The sequence below is a fragment of the Rhinopithecus roxellana genome, chromosome 15 (genome assembly GCF_007565055.1).
Source record: "Rhinopithecus roxellana isolate Shanxi Qingling chromosome 15, ASM756505v1, whole genome shotgun sequence".
NCBI lineage: Eukaryota > Metazoa > Chordata > Mammalia > Primates > Cercopithecidae > Rhinopithecus > Rhinopithecus roxellana.
In genome coordinates this window covers 12,406,516-12,429,099 of record NC_044563.1, presented here as the reverse complement: position 1 = coordinate 12,429,099, position 22,584 = coordinate 12,406,516, and the positions used below count along the sequence as shown (strand labels likewise).

The following is a 22,584-nucleotide window of genomic DNA, read 5'->3' as shown; positions in this document are numbered from 1 at the left end:
ATACAAATATTCTCTGAGCACAGTGTAATAAAATGAGACACCATTGTCATTATTATTTTTTGAGACAGAGTCTGTCTGTCGCCAGGCTGGAGTGCAGTGGTGTAATCTCAGCTTACTGCAACATCCGCCTCCAGGATTCATGCAATCCTCCTGCCTCAGCCTCCTGAGTAGCTGGGACTACATGTGGGCGCCACCACACCCAGCTACTTTTTTTGTATTTTTAGTAGAGATGGGGTTTCACCATGTAGGTCAGGATGGTCTGGATGTCTTGACCTCGTGATCCATCTGCCTCGGCCTCCCAAAGTACTGGCTTTACAGGCGTGAGAGCCACCATGCCCGGTGAAAATGAGACATTATTAACAAAGACAAACACAGCCTGGCACAGTGGCTCACACCTGCAATCCCAGCACTTTGAGATGCCAAGGTGGGAGAGTTGCTTGAACCCAGAAGTTCAAGACCAGCCTAGGTAACATAGAGAGACCCTGTCTCTATGAAACAAAACACACACACACACACATACACACACACACCAAAAAACCTAGCTGGGCATGCTGGATCACTTGAGCCTGAGAGGCAGAGGTTGCAGTGAGCCATGTTTGGGACACGGCACTCCAGCCTGGGCAACAGAGCAAGAATCTGTCTCGGGGAAAAAAAAAAAAAAAAAAAAGACAAGCCACTAGTTACCTTGTTTCAGGGAGAAAAAAAGGAGAAAGACAAATATAACAAATACATGACAAAGGGGAGGGAACCATAGGAACAAGATATTTAAAATAATTTTAATACCAATTCCCAGAATGGTGGTGTAAGGAGCTCAGCAGACCCATTCCCCAACAAAACAACCATTTAACTAGAAAAATTTATTTATTTATTTACTTTTGAGATGGAGTCTCACTCTGTTGCCCAGGCTGAAATGCAGTGGTGTGATCTCTGCTCACTGCAAACTCTACCTGCCAGGTTTAAGCAATCCTCCTGCCTCAGCCTCCCGAGTAGCTGGGACTACAGGTGCGCACTACCATGCCCAGCTAATTTTTTGTATTTTTAGTAGAGACAGGGTTTCACCATACTGGCCCCACTGGTCTCGAACTCCTGACCTTGTGATCCACCCGCCTCGGCCTCCCAAAGTGCTGGGATCACAGGTGTGAGCCACCGTGCCCAGCCCGAAAGATTTATTCTAAGAACCCAATCATTTCAAATCTGTAAATTATCCTAAAGGCACATACAGCAAATGGGGAAGCATATTCCCTGACTGAACATGGACAAAAACATAAACTCACCGAAGTGCAGTAGCCAGTCTGCAGGCCACACACATATCTACCAGTAAAGAGAAAAATCTGGAACTTGAGCACGAACTTTGACCCATAAGTGGTTTATGGTCACTTTGACCATAAGTGATTTATGCTGACCGGGGTGACCCCTAGAGAGCCAAGCTAAAATACATGTGTGTGTGTGTATATATATATATATATATATATATATATATATATATATATATTTTTTTTTTTTTTTTTTTTTTTTTTTTTTTTTTTGAGATGGGGTATTGCTATGTCACCCAGGCTGGAGTGCAATTACATGATTATAGCTCTCTGCTACCTTGAACTCTTGGGCTTAAGCTATCCTGCTGCTTCAACCCCGAAAGTGCTGGGATTACAAGCACGAGCCACCAGGCCCAGTAGCTAGATTTTTTTAAAAGAAAAAAAAAACAAATCAGAAAACAGACATTCTAGGCTAAACACTGCAAGGAAAATACACTTCACAAAGTTAATTCAGCCAAGTCACTCAACAAAAAAAGAAATGGCCAACCAAATAGTAACAACATTGAATCCTAAAAGAGGACTGGCATCCTACAATGTATTATCTAAAATGTACATTTTGGCCAGGCACGGTGGCTCATGCCTGTAATCCCAGTACTTTGAGAGGCCAAGGAAGGCAGATCACCTAAGGTCAGGAGTTTGACACCAGCCTGGGCAATATGTGGAACCCTGTCTCTACTAAAAATACAATTAGCTGAGCGTGGTAGTGCACGCCTGTAATCCCAGTTACTTGGGAGGCTGAGGCAGGAGAATCCCTTGACCCCAGGAGGCAGAGGTTGCAGTGAGCCAAGATCATGCCACAGCACTCCAGCCTGGGTGACAGATGGACTCTGTCTCAAAAAACAAACAAACAAAAAAGTACATTGTAATAAAAACATTAGGTTCATTTAAGTATATATTTTTAAATGCACTCCCATGTTTATTGCAGTACTATTCACAATAGCCAAAATATTGGATCAATCTAAGTGCCTATCAATGGATAAATGGGTAAAGAAAATGTGGTATATACACACAGTGGAATATTGTTCAGCCATAAAAGGAACAAAATTCTGTCATTCTCAGCAACGTGGATGAAACCGGATAAAAGTAAATTTTATTGATTGATTGATTGATTGATTGAGAGGGGGGTCTCATTCTGTTGCCCAGGCTGGAGTGCAATGGCACCATCTTGGCTCACTGCAACCTCCGCCTCCCAGGTTCAAGCGATTCTTCTGCCTCAGCCTCCCAAGTAGCTGGGATTACAGGCATGTGCCACCATGCCCGGCTAATTTTTTTGTATTTTCACTAGAGATGGGGTTTCACCATGTTGGCCAGGCTGGTCTCGAACTCCTGACCTCAGGTGATCTGCCTGCCTCGGCCTCCCAAAGTGCTGGAATTACAGGCATGTGCCACTGCACTTGGCCTAAAAGTACATTTTTTCAACAGAAATTATGACATGCAAGCAACAAGGAAAGTCTGGTCCATCCACAGGAAAAGAAAAAGCAGCCATAGACATTGCTTTTGAACAGGCTCAGATACTGGACTTAGCACACAATGCCTTCACAGCAGCCGTTATAAATATGTTCACAGAAAAGTGACAAGAGGAAATAAGTAAACAAATAAATAGATTATTCTAAGAGTTGTATAGTTTTAGTTCTTACATTTCAGGCCTATGATCTATTTTGAGATTGGTTTGGTTGTGTTTTTTGCATAGTGTGAGGTAGGTGGCTAACTTCATTCTTTTGCCTGTCGATATCCAGTTGTTCTACTATTCTTTCCCCATTAAAAAGTCTTGGCACCCTTACAGAAAATCAGTTAACCAGAAATGTATAGTTGTATTTCTGGACTCTCAATTCTATTCTATTCTATTCATCTATTTGTCTATCATGCCAGTAGCACATAGTCTTAATTATTGTAGTTTTGTAGTATGTTTAAAATCGGAGGCCAGGCATGGTGGCTCATGCCAGTAATTCCAGCATTTTAGGAGGCTGAGGCGGGCACTTGAGGTCAGGCGTTTGAGCCTGGCCAACGTGACGAAATCCCATCTCTACAAAAAAAACAAAAATCAGCTGGGTGTGGTGGCGGGTGACTGCAATCCCCGCGTCTTGGGAGGCTGAGGCAGGAGAATCTCTTGAACCCAGGAGGCGGAGGCTGCAGTGAATGGAGATCATGCCACTGCACTCCAGCCTGGGCGACAGAATGAGACTCATTTTCAAGAAAGACAAAATAAAATAAATAAATAATTAATTAAATAATTAAATAAATAAATAAATAAAATAGGGAAATGTGAAGGCTGTCAGACTGAAGACCCTGATGATGTTACAATTCAAATCAAAGGCCTCTGCTAGCTGAATTGTCTCTTGCTTGGAGGAGGTCAGTTTTTTTTTTGAGACGGAGTTTCGCTCTGTTGCTAGGCTGGAGTGCAGTGGTGCGATCTTGGCTCACTACAACCTCCGACTCCCAGGTTCAAGCAATTCTCCTGCCTCAACATCCGGAGTGTCTGGGATTACAGGCAAGTGCCACCACACCCAGCTAATTTTTGTATTTTTTTAGTAGAGACAGGGTTTCACCACGTTGGCCAGGATGGTCTTGATCTCCTGACCTCGTGATCCACTTGCCTTGGCCTCCCAAAGTGCTGGGATTACAGGCATGAGCCACCGCGCCCGGCCAAGGTCAGTCTTTTGTTCTATTCAGAACCTCAACTGATTGAACAGGGTCCTCTAACATTATGGAAGGCAATCTGCTTTACTCAAAGTTGACCAATTTAAATGTCACTCTTATTCAAAAACGCCATCACCAAAGCATCCAGAATAATGTTTGACCACAAATGTGGGCACTGTGGCCCAGCCAAATAAACACATAAAATGAATCATCAAAATAACTTACGATTTTCACCACTGAATAATATTCTATTATATGGATATACCACAGTTTTATTATCCATTCTTCTATTGAAGGACATTTTGGTTGCTTCCTGTTTGGGGAGAGTGTGAAAAAGCTATTATACATATTTGTGCAGGGGTTTGGAGGTAGACGTAAGTTTTCAACTCAATTAGATAAATACCTACAAATTTTCAACTCAATTGGGTAAATATCTACGACCTAGCAATGGCTGGATCACATGGTTATAATCTATTTCACTTCGTATCAAACTGCCAAAGCATCTTGCAAAGTGATTGTACAGTTTTGCATTTTCACCAGCAGTGAGTGAAGGTTGCTGTTGCTCCACATCCTCATCAGCTCTTGGTGTTGTCAGTATTTTGCATGTTAACTGCTTTGATAGATGTGCAGTGATACCTCACTGTTGCTTTAATTTGCAATTCTCTAATGGCATATGACATTGAGTATCTTTTTGTATGCTTTCTCATTTTTATTTCGTATTTCTCCAAATATTTATCTACCTTCCTCTCTCTCTTCTTACCTTCTGTTACTCCAACAGCCAACAGCCAACATCCAACAACCGTGTAAGTGAGCCTCCTGGGAAGGGGGTTCTCCAGCCCCACACAAGCCCCACACAAGAAGACGGTAGCCCTGGCCAGAGACAAAAAGCAAACACCCTGGAAGATGGATCCTGTGTGCAGAATATTGTCCTCTGTGTCTCCTTGGATGATACGGGGACTGTTGATAACACCCAGCCCAGGGGGTTGCCTGAAGGCCGAACCAGGTGACGTCAGGCAGACAAAACTCTTGTTTTGTAAACTTGGGAAACTTTTCATTCCTACTCTTACTGTTTTATGGAGTGAAAACATATGAAGATATGAATTTGGAAGAGCTGGAGGATCATGTAGACGAATTTAATGAGGAGGATGAACATGCCATTGAAATGTACAGACAGCAGAGACTGGCTGAGTGGAAAGCAACTAAACTGAATAATGAATTTGCAGAAGTTTTGGTGATCTCAGGAAAGGATTATGTTCAAGAAGTTACCTACTGACTGGGCACAGTGGCTTACACCTGTAATCCTAGCATTTTAGGAGGCCGAGGCAGGTGAATCACCTGAGGTCAGGAGTTCGAGACCAGCCTGGCCAACATGGCAAAACCCCATCTCTACTAAAAATACAAAAATTAGCCGGGTGTGGTGGCTCATGACTGTAAGCCCAGCCACTCGGGAGGCTGAGGCAAGAGAATCTCTTGAACCCGGGAGATGGAGGTTGTGGTGAGCTGATATCACACAATCACACAATCAGCTCACTGCAACCTCCGCCTCCCGGGCTCAAGAGATCCTCCCATCTCAGCCTCCCAAGTAGTTTGGACCACAGGCACATACCACCATGCACGGCTAATGGGATAAACCTCTTATAAAAGAGGCTTCATGCATTGTTCTGCTGCTTTTTTGCCCTTCTGGTCCTCTGCTATGTGAGGACACAGGGTTTGTCCCCTTTGGAGGATGCAGCAACAAGGTGCCATCTTAGAGGCAGAGAGCAGCCCTCACCAGAAACCAAACATGCCAGCCAGCACCTTGATCGGGGACTTCCAGCCTCCAGAACTATGACAAATAAGTTTTTATTATTTATAAATGACCCAATCTTGGGTAGTTTGTTATAGCAGCAGAAACAGACTAAAATAAAGGGGAAAAGAGTAAATCGACAGTGGAGAAGCCTGGGAGACACCACATGATCAAAGTTAGTATCACCAGTATCATAAGGCACGTCAACGTCATGTGCATGTACTAGGAGGCTCTGAGAAGGGCACAATTCACTGCTCTAGGATTCTTGCCGAAAATGAATAACTTCAGACGACATATTACAAGCATCACATAAACACAAAATAATTGAGGCATGTTCCACAAAATAAATTGGCTGGTACTCTTCAAAAGTGACAAATTCATGGAAGAAGAAGAAACCAGAGGCTGGGTGCAGGGGCTCAGGCCTCTAATCCCAGGGTTTTGGGAGGGCGAGGCAGGCAGATCGCTTGAACCCAGGAATTTGAGACCAGCCTGGGCAACATGGCAAAACCTCATCTCTACAAAAAATACAAAAATTAGCCGAGCATGGTGGCACGTGCCTGCAGTCCCAGCACTTTGGGAGGCCGAGGCAGGCGGATCACGAGGTTAGGAGTTCAAGACCAGCCTGACCAACATAGTGAAACCTCGTCTCTACCAAAAATACAAAAATTAGCCAGGCGTGGTGGCGCGCACCTGTAATCCCAGATACTCAGGAGGCCGAGGCAGGAGAACTGCTTGAACCCAGGAGGCAGAGGTTGCGGTGAGCCGAGATCACGCCACTGCACTCCAGCCTCGGTGACAGAGCGAGACACTGTCTCAAAAAAAAAAAAAGAAAGAAAGAAAGAAACAAAAATAAGTCAGAAGGAGCCAAATCTGGACTATGAGGCAGATGCCTAATGATTTCCTGTTGAAACTCTCACAAAATTGACCTTCTTTGGTGAGAGGAACGATCAGGAGCATTGTCACGGTGGAGGAATCTCTGGTGAAGCTTTCCTGGGTGTTTTTCTGAGAAAGCTTTTGCTACACCAAACACTCTCATGATAAGCAGACATTGCCATTCTTTGGCCGCCCAGAAAGTCAACAAGCAGAATGTTTTGAGCATCCCGGTAAACTGATGCCATCACCTTTGCTCTTGACTGGTCTGCTTTTGAGTTGACTGGACTACTTCCACCTCTTGGAAGCCATTGCTTTAATTGTGCCTTGCCTTCGGGATCCTACTGGGAAAGCCATGTTTCATCTGTTACAATTCTTCAAAGAGATGTTTCAGGATCTTGATCCCGCTTGTTTTAAAATTTCCATGGAAAGCTCTGCTCTTGTCTGCAACTGATTTGGATGCAATGGTTTTGGCATCCATTGAGTGGAAAGTTTGCTTCACTTAAATTTTTCAGTCAGAATTGTATAAGCTGAACTAATTAAGGTGGCTTAGTGTTGGCTATCATTTCTGCTGTTAATCATTTAGTCCTCTTCAATCAGGATACCAATAAGATTTTTTCCTCACAAATTGTTGCGGGTGATCTGTTGCTGCACACTTCATCTTCAACATCATCTTATCCCTTCTTAAAACAAGTTGCCTATTTGTAAACTGCTGATTTCTTTGGAGCATTGTCTCCATAAACTTTTCATAAAGCATCAGTGATCTCTTCATCCTTCCACCAATGCTTCACCATAAATTTCCTGTTTGTTCTTGCTTCAATTTTAGCATGATTCATGTTCCTTTCATAGGGACTTTTTTTTTTTTTTTTTTTTTTTTTTTTTTTTTTGAGACGGAGTCTCGCTCTGTCTCCCAGGCTGGAGTGCAGTGGCCGGATCTCAGCTCACTGCAAGCTCTGCCTCCCGGGTTTACACCATTCTCCTGCCTCAGCCTCCCGAGTAGCTGGGACTACAGGCGCCCGCCACCTCGCCTGGCTAGTTTTTTCTATTTTTAGTAGAGACGGGGTTTCACCATGTTAGCCAGGATGGTCTCGATCTCCCGACCTCGTGATCCGCCCGTCTCGGCCTCCCAAAGTGCTGGGATTACAGGCTTGAGCCACCGCGCCCGGCCCACAGGGACTATTTTAAAACTGGTGTCTTATCCTTCTTAGTGTCTCAAACTAGATTCTGTTCAGACATTTAAAAATTTTTTTTATTTTTTGTATTTCTCTCTTTTTTTTTTTTTTTTTTGAGACTGAGTCTTGCTCTGTCGCCAGGCTGGAGTGCAGTGGCGCAATCTTGGCTCACTGCAACTTCCGCCTCCCGAGTTCAAGCGAATCTCCTGCCTCAGCCTCCTGAGTAGCTTAGACCACAGATGCGCGCCACCACGCCCAGCTAATTTTTGTATTTTTAGTAGAGACGGGGTTTCACCATGTTGGCCAGGATGGTCTTGATCTATTGATCTCGTGATCTACCCACCTTGGCCTAAGAAAGTGCTGGGATTACAGGCGTGAGCCACCGTGCCCGGCCCTTTTTTTTTTGAGATGGAGTCTCACTCTGTTGCCCAGGTTGGAGTGCAGTAGTGCAATCTCGACTCACTGTAGCCTGGTCGACAAGAGTGAGAGTCCATCACAAAAAACAAAAACCAAAACCAAACAACAAAGTGCATGATGAGGGTTTGGCAGGGTTAGGGAGGCAGGCTGGAAGCAGATCATGCAGAAATCCAAATGTCCCCTTAGAAAGGCCCTTGTCAGATTAGCAAGCCCACGCTGGTCACTGAGCATCTGTCTCACCCTCCTCCCAGCTGGCTGCCTGGACCACAGAGGCTGGAACAGTTGGAAAAAAAAAAAAAAAAAAAAAAAAAAAACCTGAGTTCCAGATATTCCTTCCACAATTTCTTTCTTTTATTTTTTATTTTTTTTCAAGACAGAGTTTCACTCTTGTTGCCCAGGCTGGAGTGCAATGGCACAGTCTCAGCTCACAACTTCTGCCTCCCATGTTCAAGCGATTCTCCTGCCTCAGCTTCCTGAGTAGCTGGGATTACAGGCGTGAGCCACCATATCCAGTTAATGTTTGTATTTTTAGTAGAGATGGGGTTTCACTGTGTTGGTCAGGCTGGTCTTAAACTCCAGATCTCAGGTGATCCACCCACCTTGGCCCCCCAAACTGCTGGGATTACAGGCATGAGCCACTGCATCCGATCCAGACTCATAAACACAGATGGAAAAATCCTAAGCAAATTATTAGCAAAATGAATCTGGTAATATATAGGAAGAGAACGCGCTGTGCCCAAGTTGGATTTATTCTAAAAATGCAAGGTTAGAGATGAGAAAATTGATTAATCTGATTTGCGCCCTTAACAGATTACGGGAGAAAACTGAAAAATCTCAAGGACTGCAAAAAGTACATCTTGCCATGTGCAGTGAACTAGACCACACAAGTACGTATCACACCATGTAGTAAGGGACTTGAGGCAAGGAGCAGCAGGAAAGGCAGTGGCTGTGCAGAAAGTCTTTTGGGCCAGTTGTTGAGACAGCATCTAGAGTTTGGAAGCCTTATCTGGAATGTGTCAGCTTTGCACTAAATAAACAAAAATTACCCTACACTTTGTGGTTTAAATGAGAAAAAAAAAAAAAACAATTTATTATCTCACAGTTTCTGTAGATGAGGAATGTGGGAGCATTAACTTGGAGGTTCTGCCTCACAGTCTCTCATGAAGTTTGCAGTCAAGATGCTGGCCAGGGCTACTGTCTTCTGAGGGTTTGTGTGGGGCTGCAGGATTGCTTTCCCAAGCAGCTCTCTTACACGGCTGTTGGCTGGGAGGCCTTAGTTCCTCACCATGTGAACCTGTCCACAGGGCTGCTGAGTGTCTCATGACAGCTGGCTTCCCCCAGAGCAAGAGATCCAAGAGACAATGCAGACAAGAAGCCAAAGTGTGTTCGTGCCAACTCTCCTAGGTCTCTCACCACCACTTTCATTGATTCTATTCTTTAGAAGTGAGTCACTAAGTCCAGTTTACATTTGGGGGAGGGGAGCGAGCCTCCATGTCTCGAAAAGAGGAGTATCCGGCCAGGCGCAGTGGCTCACATCTGTAATCCCAACACTTTGGGAGGCCAAGGCGGGTGGATCACAGGGTCAGGAGTTTAAGACCAGCCTGACCAACATGGTGAAACCCCATCTCTACTAAAAATACAAAAATTAGCCAGGTGTGGTGGCACACACCTGTAATCCTAGCTACTCAGGAGGCTGAGGCAGGAGAATCACTAGAATCCGGGAGGCAGAGGTTGCAGTGAGCCAAGATCGCGCCACTGCACTCCAGCCTGGGTGACAGAGCGAGACTCTGTCAAAGAAAAGAAAAGAAAAGAAAAGAAAGAGAGAGAAAGGCAGGCAGGCAGGCAGGAAGGAAGGAAGGAAGGAAGGAAAGAAGGAAGGAAGGAAGGAGGGAAGGAAGGAAGGGGCGGGCATCTAGAATGCATGGACATTCCTAAAATCACCTCACCTGGGAGACTCAAGGCCTGGTTGGAACATCCATCCACCTACTTAGTGTCTGTACTGGAAGAAGAGGAAATCAGATAGCCAGAGGATCGCTTCACTTTCAATTCAGCTACAAAACTCCTTGGTCATTCATGTTTCCTGGCAGTCGCACTGCAGATGTCTAGAAACTTCACGTTTCCACTTTTTTCTTACAAAAATGTCATTCAGAATCACAATTCCACTTTCTGAGGTAACTAATCACATCCTCTCCTCTCTCTGCAAAGCTCCAACATGCCTTTTTCCATTTTTCTTTTTTTGCTTTGAGACAGGGTTTCACTGTCACCGAGGCTGTTTAGTGCAGTGGCTCGATCTCTGCTCACTGCAACCTCTGCCTCCTGGGCTCAAGCCATCCTCCCACCTCAGCCTCCTGAATAACTTGGACCACAGGGGCGTGCCACCAAGCCCAGCTAATTTTTTGTAGATACAGGGTTTTGCCATGTTGCCCCAGCTGGTCTTGAACTCCTGGGCTCAAGCATTCTACCCCACTTGGCCTCGCAAAATGCTGGGATTACAGGTGTGAGCCACTGTGCTCAGCCCCTTTCCCTTTTTCTTCTCCTCCATCTTACCTGAATCTGCACCTGTAAACACTTTCTCTGCCTCCTCTCCTACTACTAGAATGGAACAGCCATCTTTCTCTTCCTTTCTTTTTTATTTTTATTTTTTATATAGACAGGGTCTCACTATGTTGGCCAGGCTGGTCTCAAACTCCTGGGATCAAGTGATCCTCCTGCCTCAGCCTCCCAAAGTGCTAGAATTATAGGCGTGAGCCACCACGCCCAACCTCTCTCTTCCTTTCTTTTTTTTTTTTTTTTTGAGACGGAGTCTCGCTCTGTTGCCCAGGCTGGAGTGCAGTGGCCGGATCTCAGCTCACTGCAAGCTCCACCTCCCGGGTTTATGCCATTCTCCTGCCTCAGCCTCCCGAGTAGCTGGGACTACAGGCACCCGCCACCTCACCCAGCTAGTTTTTTGTATTTTTTTTAGTAGAGACGGGGTTTCACCATGTTAGCCAGGATGGTCTCGATCTCCTGACCTCGTGATCCGCCCGCCTCGGCCTCCCAAAGTGCTGGGATTACAGGCTTGAGCCACCGTGCCCGGCTCTCTTCCTTTCAAAGCTTCTGGGTCCTCCTCGCCTGCTCGCCTCCCCTCCCTTCTTGATTTCTCAAAGTCATCACTTTTCTATGTGCTTCCTGGTTTATTTTTTGTCTTTAATATTCTGTAAGTTTCATAAGGGAAGGGACTTTTTTCTATTTCATTTGCTAATATATTTACAACACTTAGAACAAGACCTGGTTCAAGATGGACACTGGATAAATACTTGGGTGAATAATTGAGTGAATGAATGAGAAGAGGAAACCCTACCCATTCTAGCTGGAAGGAAAGATGAGGAGGCAGGAGGAGCAAGTGTGAGCAGTAGGAGAAAAGGTGTGTGCCCTGAATCTCCTGCACTGGGCAAAAGTCTCATGAGGGCAGGTGTCTTTTTGCTCACCCTGGAATCCCAGCACCCAGCTCTGCACCTGGCACATAACAGGTAACTGTGCTGATTGCCCAGGTGCCAGCTGATTGCCCAACCTGCACCTTGGTGCCCTAGCCCCTTTCCTTGTACTAGTCTTGGATGATCCATGCTGCCCGCGGATCAGTCCCCCCCTGCCCCTCTATCCTACGTCCCTTTCTCAGATGCTCAGGCCAGCCTGAGTTGAGTCCTAATGTGGCCTCACTGCCCGGCTGGCCGTGCCCCGGCAGAGGGATGACAGACATCAACTTCCTGTCCCTGCTCTGCCCTCCGAGGACACCCAGACTCGAGACAACTGCCTAGGGTAGCAGCCTGCCAAGGGGCCCGAGGTGGCTGTTCCGTGGCTTTGCACAGAAAATGTTGGAAACAACAGCCCCGAGACACTGCTTCGATAGTAGGAAGAAGTCACCACAGGCCCTCACTGGAGGTGCAGCACAGTGTCAGGGAAGTAGACAGAGTGCTGCCCGGCCACACTCTAGCAGGGTGACTCTGGCTGACTTTCTTAGCCTCTCTGAACATCTGTTTTCTTTTCTTATTTTTATTCCTTTCTGTAACCTCAAGAATATCTGTTTCTTATTAATAAAATGTCTAGCTGCCATTGGGATGAGAAAATAGACCTGTTACAAAGCATGGGGGTTGAGAGAAGGGCTATGAGGCCACGCTGTCTGAGCTTAACTCTTTTTTTTTTTTTTTGAGAAGGAATCTTGCTCTGTCACCCAGGTTGGAGTACAGTAGTACAATCTTGACTCACTGCAACCTCCGCTTCCTGGGTTCAAGCAATTCTCCTGCCTCAGCCTCCTGAGTAGCTGGGACTACTGGCACCCACTCCCCATGCCTGGCTAATTTTTGTATTTTTAGTAGAGATGGGATTTCACCATGTTGCCCAGGCTGGTCTCGAACTCCTGACCTCAGGTGATCCACCCCCTTGCCCTCTCAAAGTGCTGGGATTACAGGCGTGAGGCACCGCACCCAACCTGGGCTTAAATCTTGACTTTGTCTTTCCCTATTAGTTGGGCAAACCTCAGGCAAGTTACTTAATCTCCCTGAGCCTCAGTTTCTTCATCCATGAAACCGATATAGTACCTGACTCAGGATTGACATAAAGGTTAAAACTGTAACTGGCATGGCTGGGTGTGGTGGTTCATGCCTGTAATCCCAGCACTTTGGGAGGCTGAGACAGGCGGATCACGAGGTCAGGAGATCGAGACTATCCTGGCTAACACGGTGAAACCCTGTCTCTACTAAAAATACAAAAAATTAGCCGGGCGTGGTGGCGGGCGCCTGTAGTCCCAGCTACTCGGGAGGCTGAGGAAGGAGAATGGTGTGAACCCGGGAGGCAGAGCTTGCAGTGAACCAAGATCGCGGCACTGCACTCCAGTCTGGGTGACAGAGCCAGACTCTGTCTAAAAAACAAAAACAAAAACAAACTGCAACTGGCCAACATAAAGGGTGTGTGAATTATTCAAACTATTGCAGCATGTAAGTGGTAGTTATTTTTATTATTCTCAGCCCTGCCCTGAAGGATGTCACAGACACAGAAGTGATTACAATACAGGGTCACAGAGGCTGTGTTCACATAGGGTCAAATACTGTAGGCACCACGTGGTGGGGAGAGACTCACTCAGGTTCATGGCTGATGCTGGAAATGTCTAAGGGTGTGTGTGCACTAAGAATTTTCCAGACAAAGAAGAAAGGGAAAAGCATGCTACTTTATACAGGTTTGAGCAAAAGTTAAGATAGCTAGGCCAAAGAGGCAAGCAGAGTCGGGGGAATGAGATAAGTTAAGTTTGACCACAATACAAAGTGCATGATAGGCCGGGCGCGGTGGCTCACATCTGCAATCCCAGCACTTTGGGAGGCCGAGGTGGGAGGATCACGAGGTCAGGAGATCGAGACCATCCCGGCTAACATGGCGAAACCCCATCTCTACTAAAAACACAAAAAATTTGGCTGGGCGCAGTGGCTCACGCCTGTAATCCCAGCACTTTGGGAGGCCGAGGCGGGCGGATCACAAGGTCAGAAGATCGAGACCACGGTGAAACCTCGTCTCTACTAAAAATACAAAAAAAATTAGCAGGGCGCAGTGGCGGGCGCCTGTAGTCCCAGCTACTCAGGAGGCTGAGGCAGGAGAATGGCGTGATCCCGGGAGGCGGAGCTTGCAGTGAGCCGAGATCGTGCCACTGCACTCCAGCCTGGGGCACAGAGCCAGACTCCGTATCAAAAAAAAAAAAAAAAAAAAAAAAATTAGCCGGGCGTGGTGGTGGGCGCCTGTAATCCCAGCTACTCAGGAGGCTGAGGCAGGAGAATGGCATCAACCGGGGAGGCGGAGCTTGCAGTGAGTCAAGATCATGCCGCTGCACTCCAGCCTGGGCGGCAGAGCGAGACTTCCGTCTCAAAAGAAACAAAAACAAAAACACCAAAGTGCATGATGAGGGCTGGGCATAGTGGCTCACGCCTGTAGTCCCAGCACTTTGGGAGGCTGAGGCGGGTGGATCACCTTAGGTCAGGAGTTCGAGACCAGCCTGGTCAACATATGAAATCCCATCTCTACTAAAAATACAAAAATTAACTGAGCATGGTGGCAGGTGCCTGTAATCCCAGCTACTCAGGAGGCTGAGGCAGGAGAATTGCTTATACTCGGGAGGCAGAAGTTGCAGTGAGTTGAGATCATGCCATTGCACTCTAGCCTGGTCAACAAGAGTGAGACTCCATCTCAAAAATAAATAAATAAACAAACAAACAAACAAACAAAGTGCATGATGAGGATTTGGCAGGGTTAGGGAGGCAGGCTGGAAGCAGATCATGCAGAAATCCAAATGTCCCCTTAGAAAGGCCCTTGTCAGATTAGCAAGCCCACGCTGGTCACTGAGCATCTGTCCCAGCCTCCTCCCAGCTGGCTGCCTGGCCCACAGAGGCTGGAACGGTAAAAAAATAAATAAATAAAAATAAAAATAAAAATAAAATAAATAAATAAACACGAGTTCCAGATATTCCTTCTGGTTTTTTTTGTTTGTTTGTTTGTTTTAGACTCAGTTTCACTCTTGTCTCCCAGGCTGGAGTGCTGTGGTGCGATCTCGGCTCACCGCAACCTCTGCCTCCTGGGTTCAAGTGATTCTCCTGCCTCAGCCTCCCAAATAGCTGGGATTACAGGCATGACTCCTCCCAAGAAGTAGAGAAGAGACTTTTCTTGGTGAAGTTGTTAGAAGCAACTAGGTATGGGACCCAAAGTGAGATAGGAGGCAGGTCTCGATTCTGGAGGTGGGGCTGGGACACCAGACCAAATTGAGGACTTGCTGAAACAGGGATGGGGGTGGAGGCAGCTTTCCATAAGACACACCCACCAGTGTGCCATGTCAGTTTACCATTGCCATGGCAACACCTGGAAGTTACTGCCCCTTTCTGTGTTAATGACCAAATGACTCAGAATTTACCACCCTATTTCTAGAAATTTCTGTATAATCTGCTCTCTAATTTGCATATAATTAAAAGTGGCTATAAATATGACTGCAGAACTGCCTCTGAGCTGCTACTCAGGGTAGCCCTGGTCTGCAAGGAGCAGTACATCTGCTGCTGCTGTGCACTGCCACTTCAATAAAAGTGGCTAACAGCACTGGCTCACAGTGGAATTCTTTCCTGGACAAAGCTAAGAACCCTCCCAGGCTAAGCCCCAATTTGGGGGCTTGCCTACCCTACATCAAAAGGAGGAGAAACCTTTGGGAGCAGAGTGGGTAAGTCTGTGCAACTCTGGGACGGGTACGGGGACTTCAAATGGCATTTTCTCAACAACTCTATTGGTTACAGAAGTTACATTTTTATCTCTATCCTATGTGTTTGTTTTTCAGATGGTACTAAACTTGGGCAGGGAAGGACAGGGTGTTACGTTGCATGCCCTGTAAAAACGCTTGGTCTAAATCTGTCACATACTTGGCACTTAAAACACGTTAAATGTTAACTAAAAGAATGTTGACATCAGGTGTGAGAGGTTTTCTGCTCTAAGGAGATTCCTCAAGCAGTTGCTATGTCAACAGACACAGATGTTTCCCTTTCTTCATATGATGAAGATCAGGGATCCAAACTTATTCGAAAAGCTAAAGAGGCACTATTCGTACCCGTTGGAATAGCAGGTTGTGCAGCACTTGTTACATATGGATTACACACATTGAAGAGCAGGGGAAACACTCAAATGTCCCTTCATCTGATCCACATGTGTGTGGCCGCCCAAGGCTTTGTTGTAGGAGCAACGACTGTTGGTAAGGGCTGTTCCGTGTGTTGGGAATTCTGGGCAAAACCTAAGCCTTAGAAGAAGAGATGCTGTCTTGGTCTTGTTGGAGGAGCTTGCTTTAGTTAGACGTCTCATTATTGAAGGTATGTGTTATTGTGGAAAATAAACTATTTGAGTGGGTTTAGATGGTAACACAGCATCTTGAATATTGGCTTCCTTTCTTGCAGGCTTGATTTGCCTGGTGACCAAATTACTAGTGACTAGTTTACTAACTAGGTCATTCAAGGAAATCAAGTTAGCATAAAAGAAACATGTCACCTAAATGCACTAGATTGTGTTGAAATGTCCATCTTCTTCAATTGTGAAGATGAACTTAGTTCTAAAGGAGATAGCAGGCTGACCCTGAAGTCCTCCCAGTTTGCTGCAGGATCTCACGTTTTGGATGTCATATAAGAGTTCCATTTGCGGCCGGGCGCGGTGGCTCAAGCCTGTAATCCCAGCACTTTGGGAGGCCGAGACGGGCGGATCACGAGGTCAGCCCTCCTGGCTAACATGGTGAAACCTCGTCTCTACTAAAAAATACAAAAAACTAGCCGGGCGAGGTGGTGGGCGCCTGTAGCCCCAGCTACTCGGGAGGCTGAGGCAGGAGAATGGCTTAAACCCGGGAGGCGGAGCTTGCAGTGAGCTGAGATCCGGCCACTGCACTCCAGCCTGGGGGACAGAGCAAGACTCTGTCTCAAAAAAAAAAAAAAAAAAAAAAAAAAAAAAAGAGTTCTATTTGCCCCAGTTAACTTTTTTCTGCCCGTCTTGTGGACTGGCTGGCTCTTTTAGAACTCCATCCAAAAAGTGCATGGAATATAACTTGTAAAGCTTCCCACAACTGACAGTATCTATGTGTGTGTGTTTAAATCAAATCTAGAAAGCCTACAATAGAGCTGCGTAGTAGTGGTATTTATTAAAGAATCACAATTGTAAACATGAGAATAACTTATGGATTCTAGTTCAGTTATTTTGTAATTGCAGAATTATATTTTTGCTGCTGTTATATCTGAATAATTTTTAAATGTCATCTTGAGATAGAAATACATATTTAAGCACTCATGCAAAGGTAAATGAACACTTTTTTTTTTGAGACGGAGTCATGCTCTGTCGCCAGGCTGGAGTGTAGTGGCGTGATCTTGGCTCACTGCAACCTCCACCTCCCGGGTTTGAGCGATTCGCCTGTTTCAGGCTCCTGAGACCTGGGACTACAGGTGCACACCACCATGCCTGGCTAATTTTTATATTTTTAGTAAAGACGGGGTTTCACCATATTGGCCAGGATGGTCTCAATCTTGACCTCGTGATCCGCCAACCTCAGCCTCCCGAATTGCTGGGATTACAAGCATGAGCCACTGTGCCCGGCCCAATGAACACTTTTTTTTTTTTTTTTTTTGAGACGGAGTCTCACTCCGTCGCCCAGGCTGGAGTGCGGTGGCGCGATCTCCACTCACTGCAAGCTCCGCCTCCTGGGTTCACGCCATTCTCCTGCCTCAGCCTCCCGTGTAGCTGGGACTACAGGCACCCGCCACCGCGCCCAGCTAATGTTTGTATTTTTAGTAGAGACAGGGTTTCACCATGTTAGTCAGGATGGTCTCGATCTCCTGACCTCGTGATCCGCCCGTCTCGGCCTCCCAAAGTGCTGGGATTACAGGCGTGAGCCACCGCGCCCGGCCATGAACACTTTTTAAATGTGTGCATTGCTTATTTTTTCCCTCAGAATTATAGACATTAAACTAAACAAATTACCTATAATGGAATTGATTAATGACTTATGAGAAAGCTGGTTTGGCCAGACAGTATACCCAAACTTTTATAAACTATAGAATGTTATTACATTTGTGAAATTCTCTTGTCTAACCTGAATTTACATTTCATGGTGATAACATGGTATATGTACTGTTGTTAAAGTAAGTGAGCATCTAAAAAAAAAAAAAAAAAGAATGTCAACATTAATTCTGACAGGACAGGAATTCGGACAATGTAGCTTTTACTCATTCATTCTTCCACTAATGCATTCATTCAGCAGAGAGTCAAATACCCTGCAATTAGCTTGGGGATCTCTCCACCATGAGACTGAAAGCTCCATGAAGTCAGGGAAGGTATTTTGTTCTCCACAGTGTCCTCAAAACCTGGCCTGGGGCCTGAACATAGTAGGCCCTCAGTAAATGTTTGCTAATTGAAGGAATGAGATCAGAGGCCAAGGGAAGTCCAAAGGCAGTCTAGACAGACCAACAGACAGACAAACTGACCTCATGTGTGGTCAGTCCCACATTCAATGCACACTTCTTGGCGTTGTGCATTCAGGGAATGTTGGAGGGTCTGGCCTTCCAGGGTAGTACCTGGAGTGTTCCACCATGGAAGAGGGAGAATAGTTCCTCATTTTCTCTTTCATGGAGGGAGAATGTGAGAATCCAGATGTTGTTGTCAAAAATCTTGAAAAACTTTAAGCCGAACACAGCAGCTCATGATTGTAATCTCAACACTTTGGAAGGCCAAGGCAGGTAGATTGTGTGAGCCAAGGAGTTTGAGACCAGCCAGGGTAACATGGCAAAACCCCATATATACAAAAAATACAAAAATTAGCCAGGCACGGTGGTGTATGCCTGTAGTCCCAGTTACTCTGCAGGGCTGAGCTGGGAAGATCACTTGAGCCCAGGAGTTTGAGGCTGCAGTGAGCCCTGATCATGCCATTGCACTCCACCAGCCTGGGTGATAGATCAAGACACTGTCTCAAAAAAAAAAAAAAAAAAAAAGGCCGGGCGTGGCGGCTCACATCTGTAATCCCAGCACTTTGGGAGGCCGAGGCGGGCGGATCATGAGGTCAGGAGATCGAGACCATCCTGGCCAACATGGTGAAACCCTGTCTCTACTAAGAATACAAAAAATTAGCCAGGCGTGGTGGTGGGCGCCTGAAGTCCCAGCTACTTGGGAGACTGAGGCAGGAGAATTGCCTGAACCCAGGAGGTGGAGGTTGCAGTGAGCTGAGATTGCACCATTGCACTCCAGCCTGGGCAAAAAGAGCGAAACTCCATCTCAAAAAAAAAAAAAAAAAAAAAAAAAAAGAAGGAAGAAAAAAATAAAAGACTTTAGAAAAATTAAATTTAGCACAGTTTATTTGAGCAAAGAATCATTCATGAACCAGGCAGCCCTCAGAACCAGAGGACATTCAGAGAGCACTACTCAGCAGTGTGAGCAGTGAGATTTTATAGGATAAACCCAGAAGTAAAATCGAGAAATCACCTGATTGGCTACATTTGGGCACCTGCCTAATTTGGACATGGTGTGATGAGTTGGCTGCCTATGATTAGCTGAAACCTGACTGCTTGTAATTGGCTGAAACTTTCTTGCTTGTTAATACTCCCATGTTAGGTTTCAGTTTGTTTACATACTAAGTTAGACTGCAATGTGTTAGGTAGGAACTGAAAGCATGGAAGCAGCCTCAGGCTAAGGCCCTCTTTATTTAATTTATCAAGGGATAACCCCTCCCAGGCATCCTGGGATTCCCTCCCAGGCATCCCCCTCTACTCTTCAGTAGCATGCTCTCACCAGGCACATGTGAGCTACCACACCCGGCCTATACTTAAAATATATATATATATTTTTGAGACGGAGTCTCGCTCTGTCACCCAGGCTGGAGTGCAGTGGCCGGATCTCAGCTCACTGCAAGCTCCGCCTCCCGGGTTCATGCCATTCTCCTGCCTCAGCCTCCCAAGCAGCTGGGACTACAGGCGCCGCCACCTCGCCGGGCTAGTTTTTTGTATTTTTAGTAGAGACGGGGTTTCACTGTGTTAGCCAGGATGGTCTCGATCTCCTGACCTCGTGATCCCCCGTCTCGGCCTCCCAAAGTGCTGGGATTACAGGCTTGAGCCACCGCGCCCGGCCTAAAATATTTTTAATACTTAAAAATACTTATCAATCTAAAAATACTTATTGGCCAGGTGTGGTGACTCACGCCTGTAATCTCAGCACTTTGGGAGGCTGCCGCGGATGGATCACCTGAGGTCAGGAGTTCAAGACCAGCCTGGCCAACATGATGAAACCCTGTCTATACTAAAAATACAAAAAATTAGCCAGGTGTGGTGGCAGGTGCCTGTAATCCCAACTACTGGGGAGGTCAAGGCAGGGGAATCACTTGAACCCAGGAGGTGGAGGTTACAGTGAGCTGAGATTGCACCACTGCACTCCAGCCTGGGCGACAGAGCAAGACTCCATCTCAAAAATAAAATTAAATTAAATTTAAAAATACTTATCAATTCATGTTTTCTGTTGTGTCTTAGGTCAGTTTTAGTGCAGCTTTTATTTTCTAGGAAATTGTCTATTTCTCCTAAATTTTCAAATTTATTACCATAAAATTGCACCTACTGCATGCTCATTATTTTTAAATTTCTGCTGTGTCTGTTAATTGCTGTTTTCATTCATTATGTTGTTTGCTTGTGCAAACCTTATTTTCTTGACTGAGAGATTTGTCTTTTTTTTTTTTTTTTTGTGAGAGGGAGTCTGGCTCTGTCGCCCAGGCTGGAGTGCAGTGGCTGGATCTCAGCTCACTGCAAGCTCCGCCTCCCGGGTTCACGCCATTCTCCTGCCTCAGCCTCCCAAGTAGCTGGGACTACAGGCGCCCCCACCTCGCCCGGCTAGTTTTTTGTATTCTTTAGTAGAGACGGGGTTTCACCGTATTAGCCAGGATGGTCTCGATCTCCTGACCTTGTGATCTGCCCGTCTCGGCCTCCCAAAGTGCTGGGATTACAGGCTTGAGCCACCGCGCCTGGCCCTGTCCTCTATTTTCTTAATTTGTATTTTGTCTTTGTTATTTCCTTACCTTTTTTATTGATGTAATTAACATATCACAATTCATTATTTTAAACTGTACAATTCAGCCAGGTATGGTGGCTCACATGTGAATCCCAGCATTTTGGGAAGTTGAGGCAGAAGGATCACTTGAGGTCAGCAGTTCAAGACCAGTCTGGGCAACAGAGTGAGACTGTCTCTACAAAAAAATACAACAAACAAACAAACAAATAAATAAAAATTTAAAAGATAGACCTAACCATTCTCTCCCTAATGGGTATATGGTTCTATTGTCTTGTTTTACTATTTCAAACAATGCTGTGGCAATCATCCTTGGACTTAAAATTTTTGGGGTCATGTACAAGCTCTTCAACAAGATAGATTCCTGAAAGGGGAAAATCTAGGTCAAAATGTAAGTTTGCTTTCAACAACTTTTATATCAGCTTAACTGAGGTATAATTATATGTTAATACAATAAGATTTGCCAGTTTTAACACACAATAAGATTAGCCACTTACACAACTTGGTGTGCTTTACCAAACGTGTATAAGTCAGGTAATTGCCACTACTATCATGACATATAGAATGTTTCCACTATCCAAAAAGTTTGCTTGTGCCATAGAGCAATCTGTCCCCTCCCCCAGCCCCTGTCCCTGGCAACTACTCGAGATGCTCTCTGTCACTAGTTGTATGAACATGTATTTGCATTTATCTTGGGTAACTTAAGAATGGAATTGCTGGGTCACATAGTAAATGTATATTTAACTTTGTAAGAAATTACCAAACCTTTTTCAACATGGCTATACTATTTTGTATTCCCACCAGCAATCTAAGAGAGTTCTAGGTGTTCCACATCATTATCACCACTTTGTATGACATCTTTTTAATTTAACTATTCTAGTAGTAATAGTATTGCATTGCTTTCAATGAATTTATCTAATAATTGATGGTGTTGAGCACATTTTTATGGGCTTATTCTCATCTGAATATCTTCTTTGATTAAATGTCTGCTCAAAATGTTGGTCCATTTTGTATTAGCTTTTCATTTATTTATTATAAAGTTAGAAGAATATATATTCGCAATATGAGTCCTTTGTCAGATATATGCTTTGCAAATATTTTCTCCCAATTTTTCTCCCTTTAACTGTCATTTGAACAGCTAAAGTGTTTAGTTAGGATTAAATCCAATTTATCAATTTGTTTCTTTGATAGTTTATGCTATTTGTATCCTATTTAAGATTTTTTTGCCTAACTCAACATCACTAAGATTTTTTTTGTTTTCTTCTAGAGATATTATAGTTTTAGGTTTTACATTTAGACCTATGGTGCATTTCAAGTTAAGTGTTGTATACGATGCAAGGTAGGGAATGAGGTTTGTTTTCATATGGATATCCAATTATTTCAGCACTTCTGTTGAAAAATCATCTTTTGGCCAGGCAGGTGGGTCACGCCTATAATCCCAGCACTTTGGGAGACCGAGGCAGGTGAATCACCTGAGGTCAGGAGTTCAAGACCAGCCTGACAAACATGGTGAAACCCCGTTTCTACTAAAAATACAAAAATTAGCCAGGTGTGGTGACGCACGCCTGTAATCCCAGCTACTCAGGAGGCTGAGGCAGGAGAAATGCTTTCAGTGAGCCAAAATCACACCACTGCACTCCAGCCTGGGTGACACAGCAAGACTCTGTCTCAAGAAAAAAGAAAAAGAAAAATCATTTTTCACCACTGAATTGCCCTGGTACCTATATTGAAAATCAATATACTGCGGGGCGCAGTGGCTCACGTCCGTAATCCCAGCACTTTGGGAGGCCTAGGCAGGCAGATCACAAAGTCAGGAGATCGAGACCAT

At 45.2% G+C, this 22,584-nt stretch overlaps 1 protein-coding gene and 1 pseudogene across 2 annotated transcripts in view; one reads left to right on the top strand and one right to left on the bottom strand.

Annotated features, from left to right (window-relative positions):
• The window catches only part of SPDYC (speedy/RINGO cell cycle regulator family member C), a 37,886-nt gene that overhangs the window by 9,613 nt on the left and 5,689 nt on the right, over positions 1–22,584 (bottom strand). For both annotated transcript variants that reach the window (XM_030918164.1, XM_030918167.1), the window contains exon 2: positions 20,767–20,934. In XM_030918164.1, the coding sequence (XP_030774024.1) occupies positions 20,767–20,802 (36 nt within the window). In that variant the 5' untranslated portion in view covers positions 20,803–20,934. The remainder of the gene's footprint in view (positions 1–20,766; positions 20,935–22,584) is intronic.
• Positions 15,687–15,986, top strand: LOC104662821 (annotated as a pseudogene).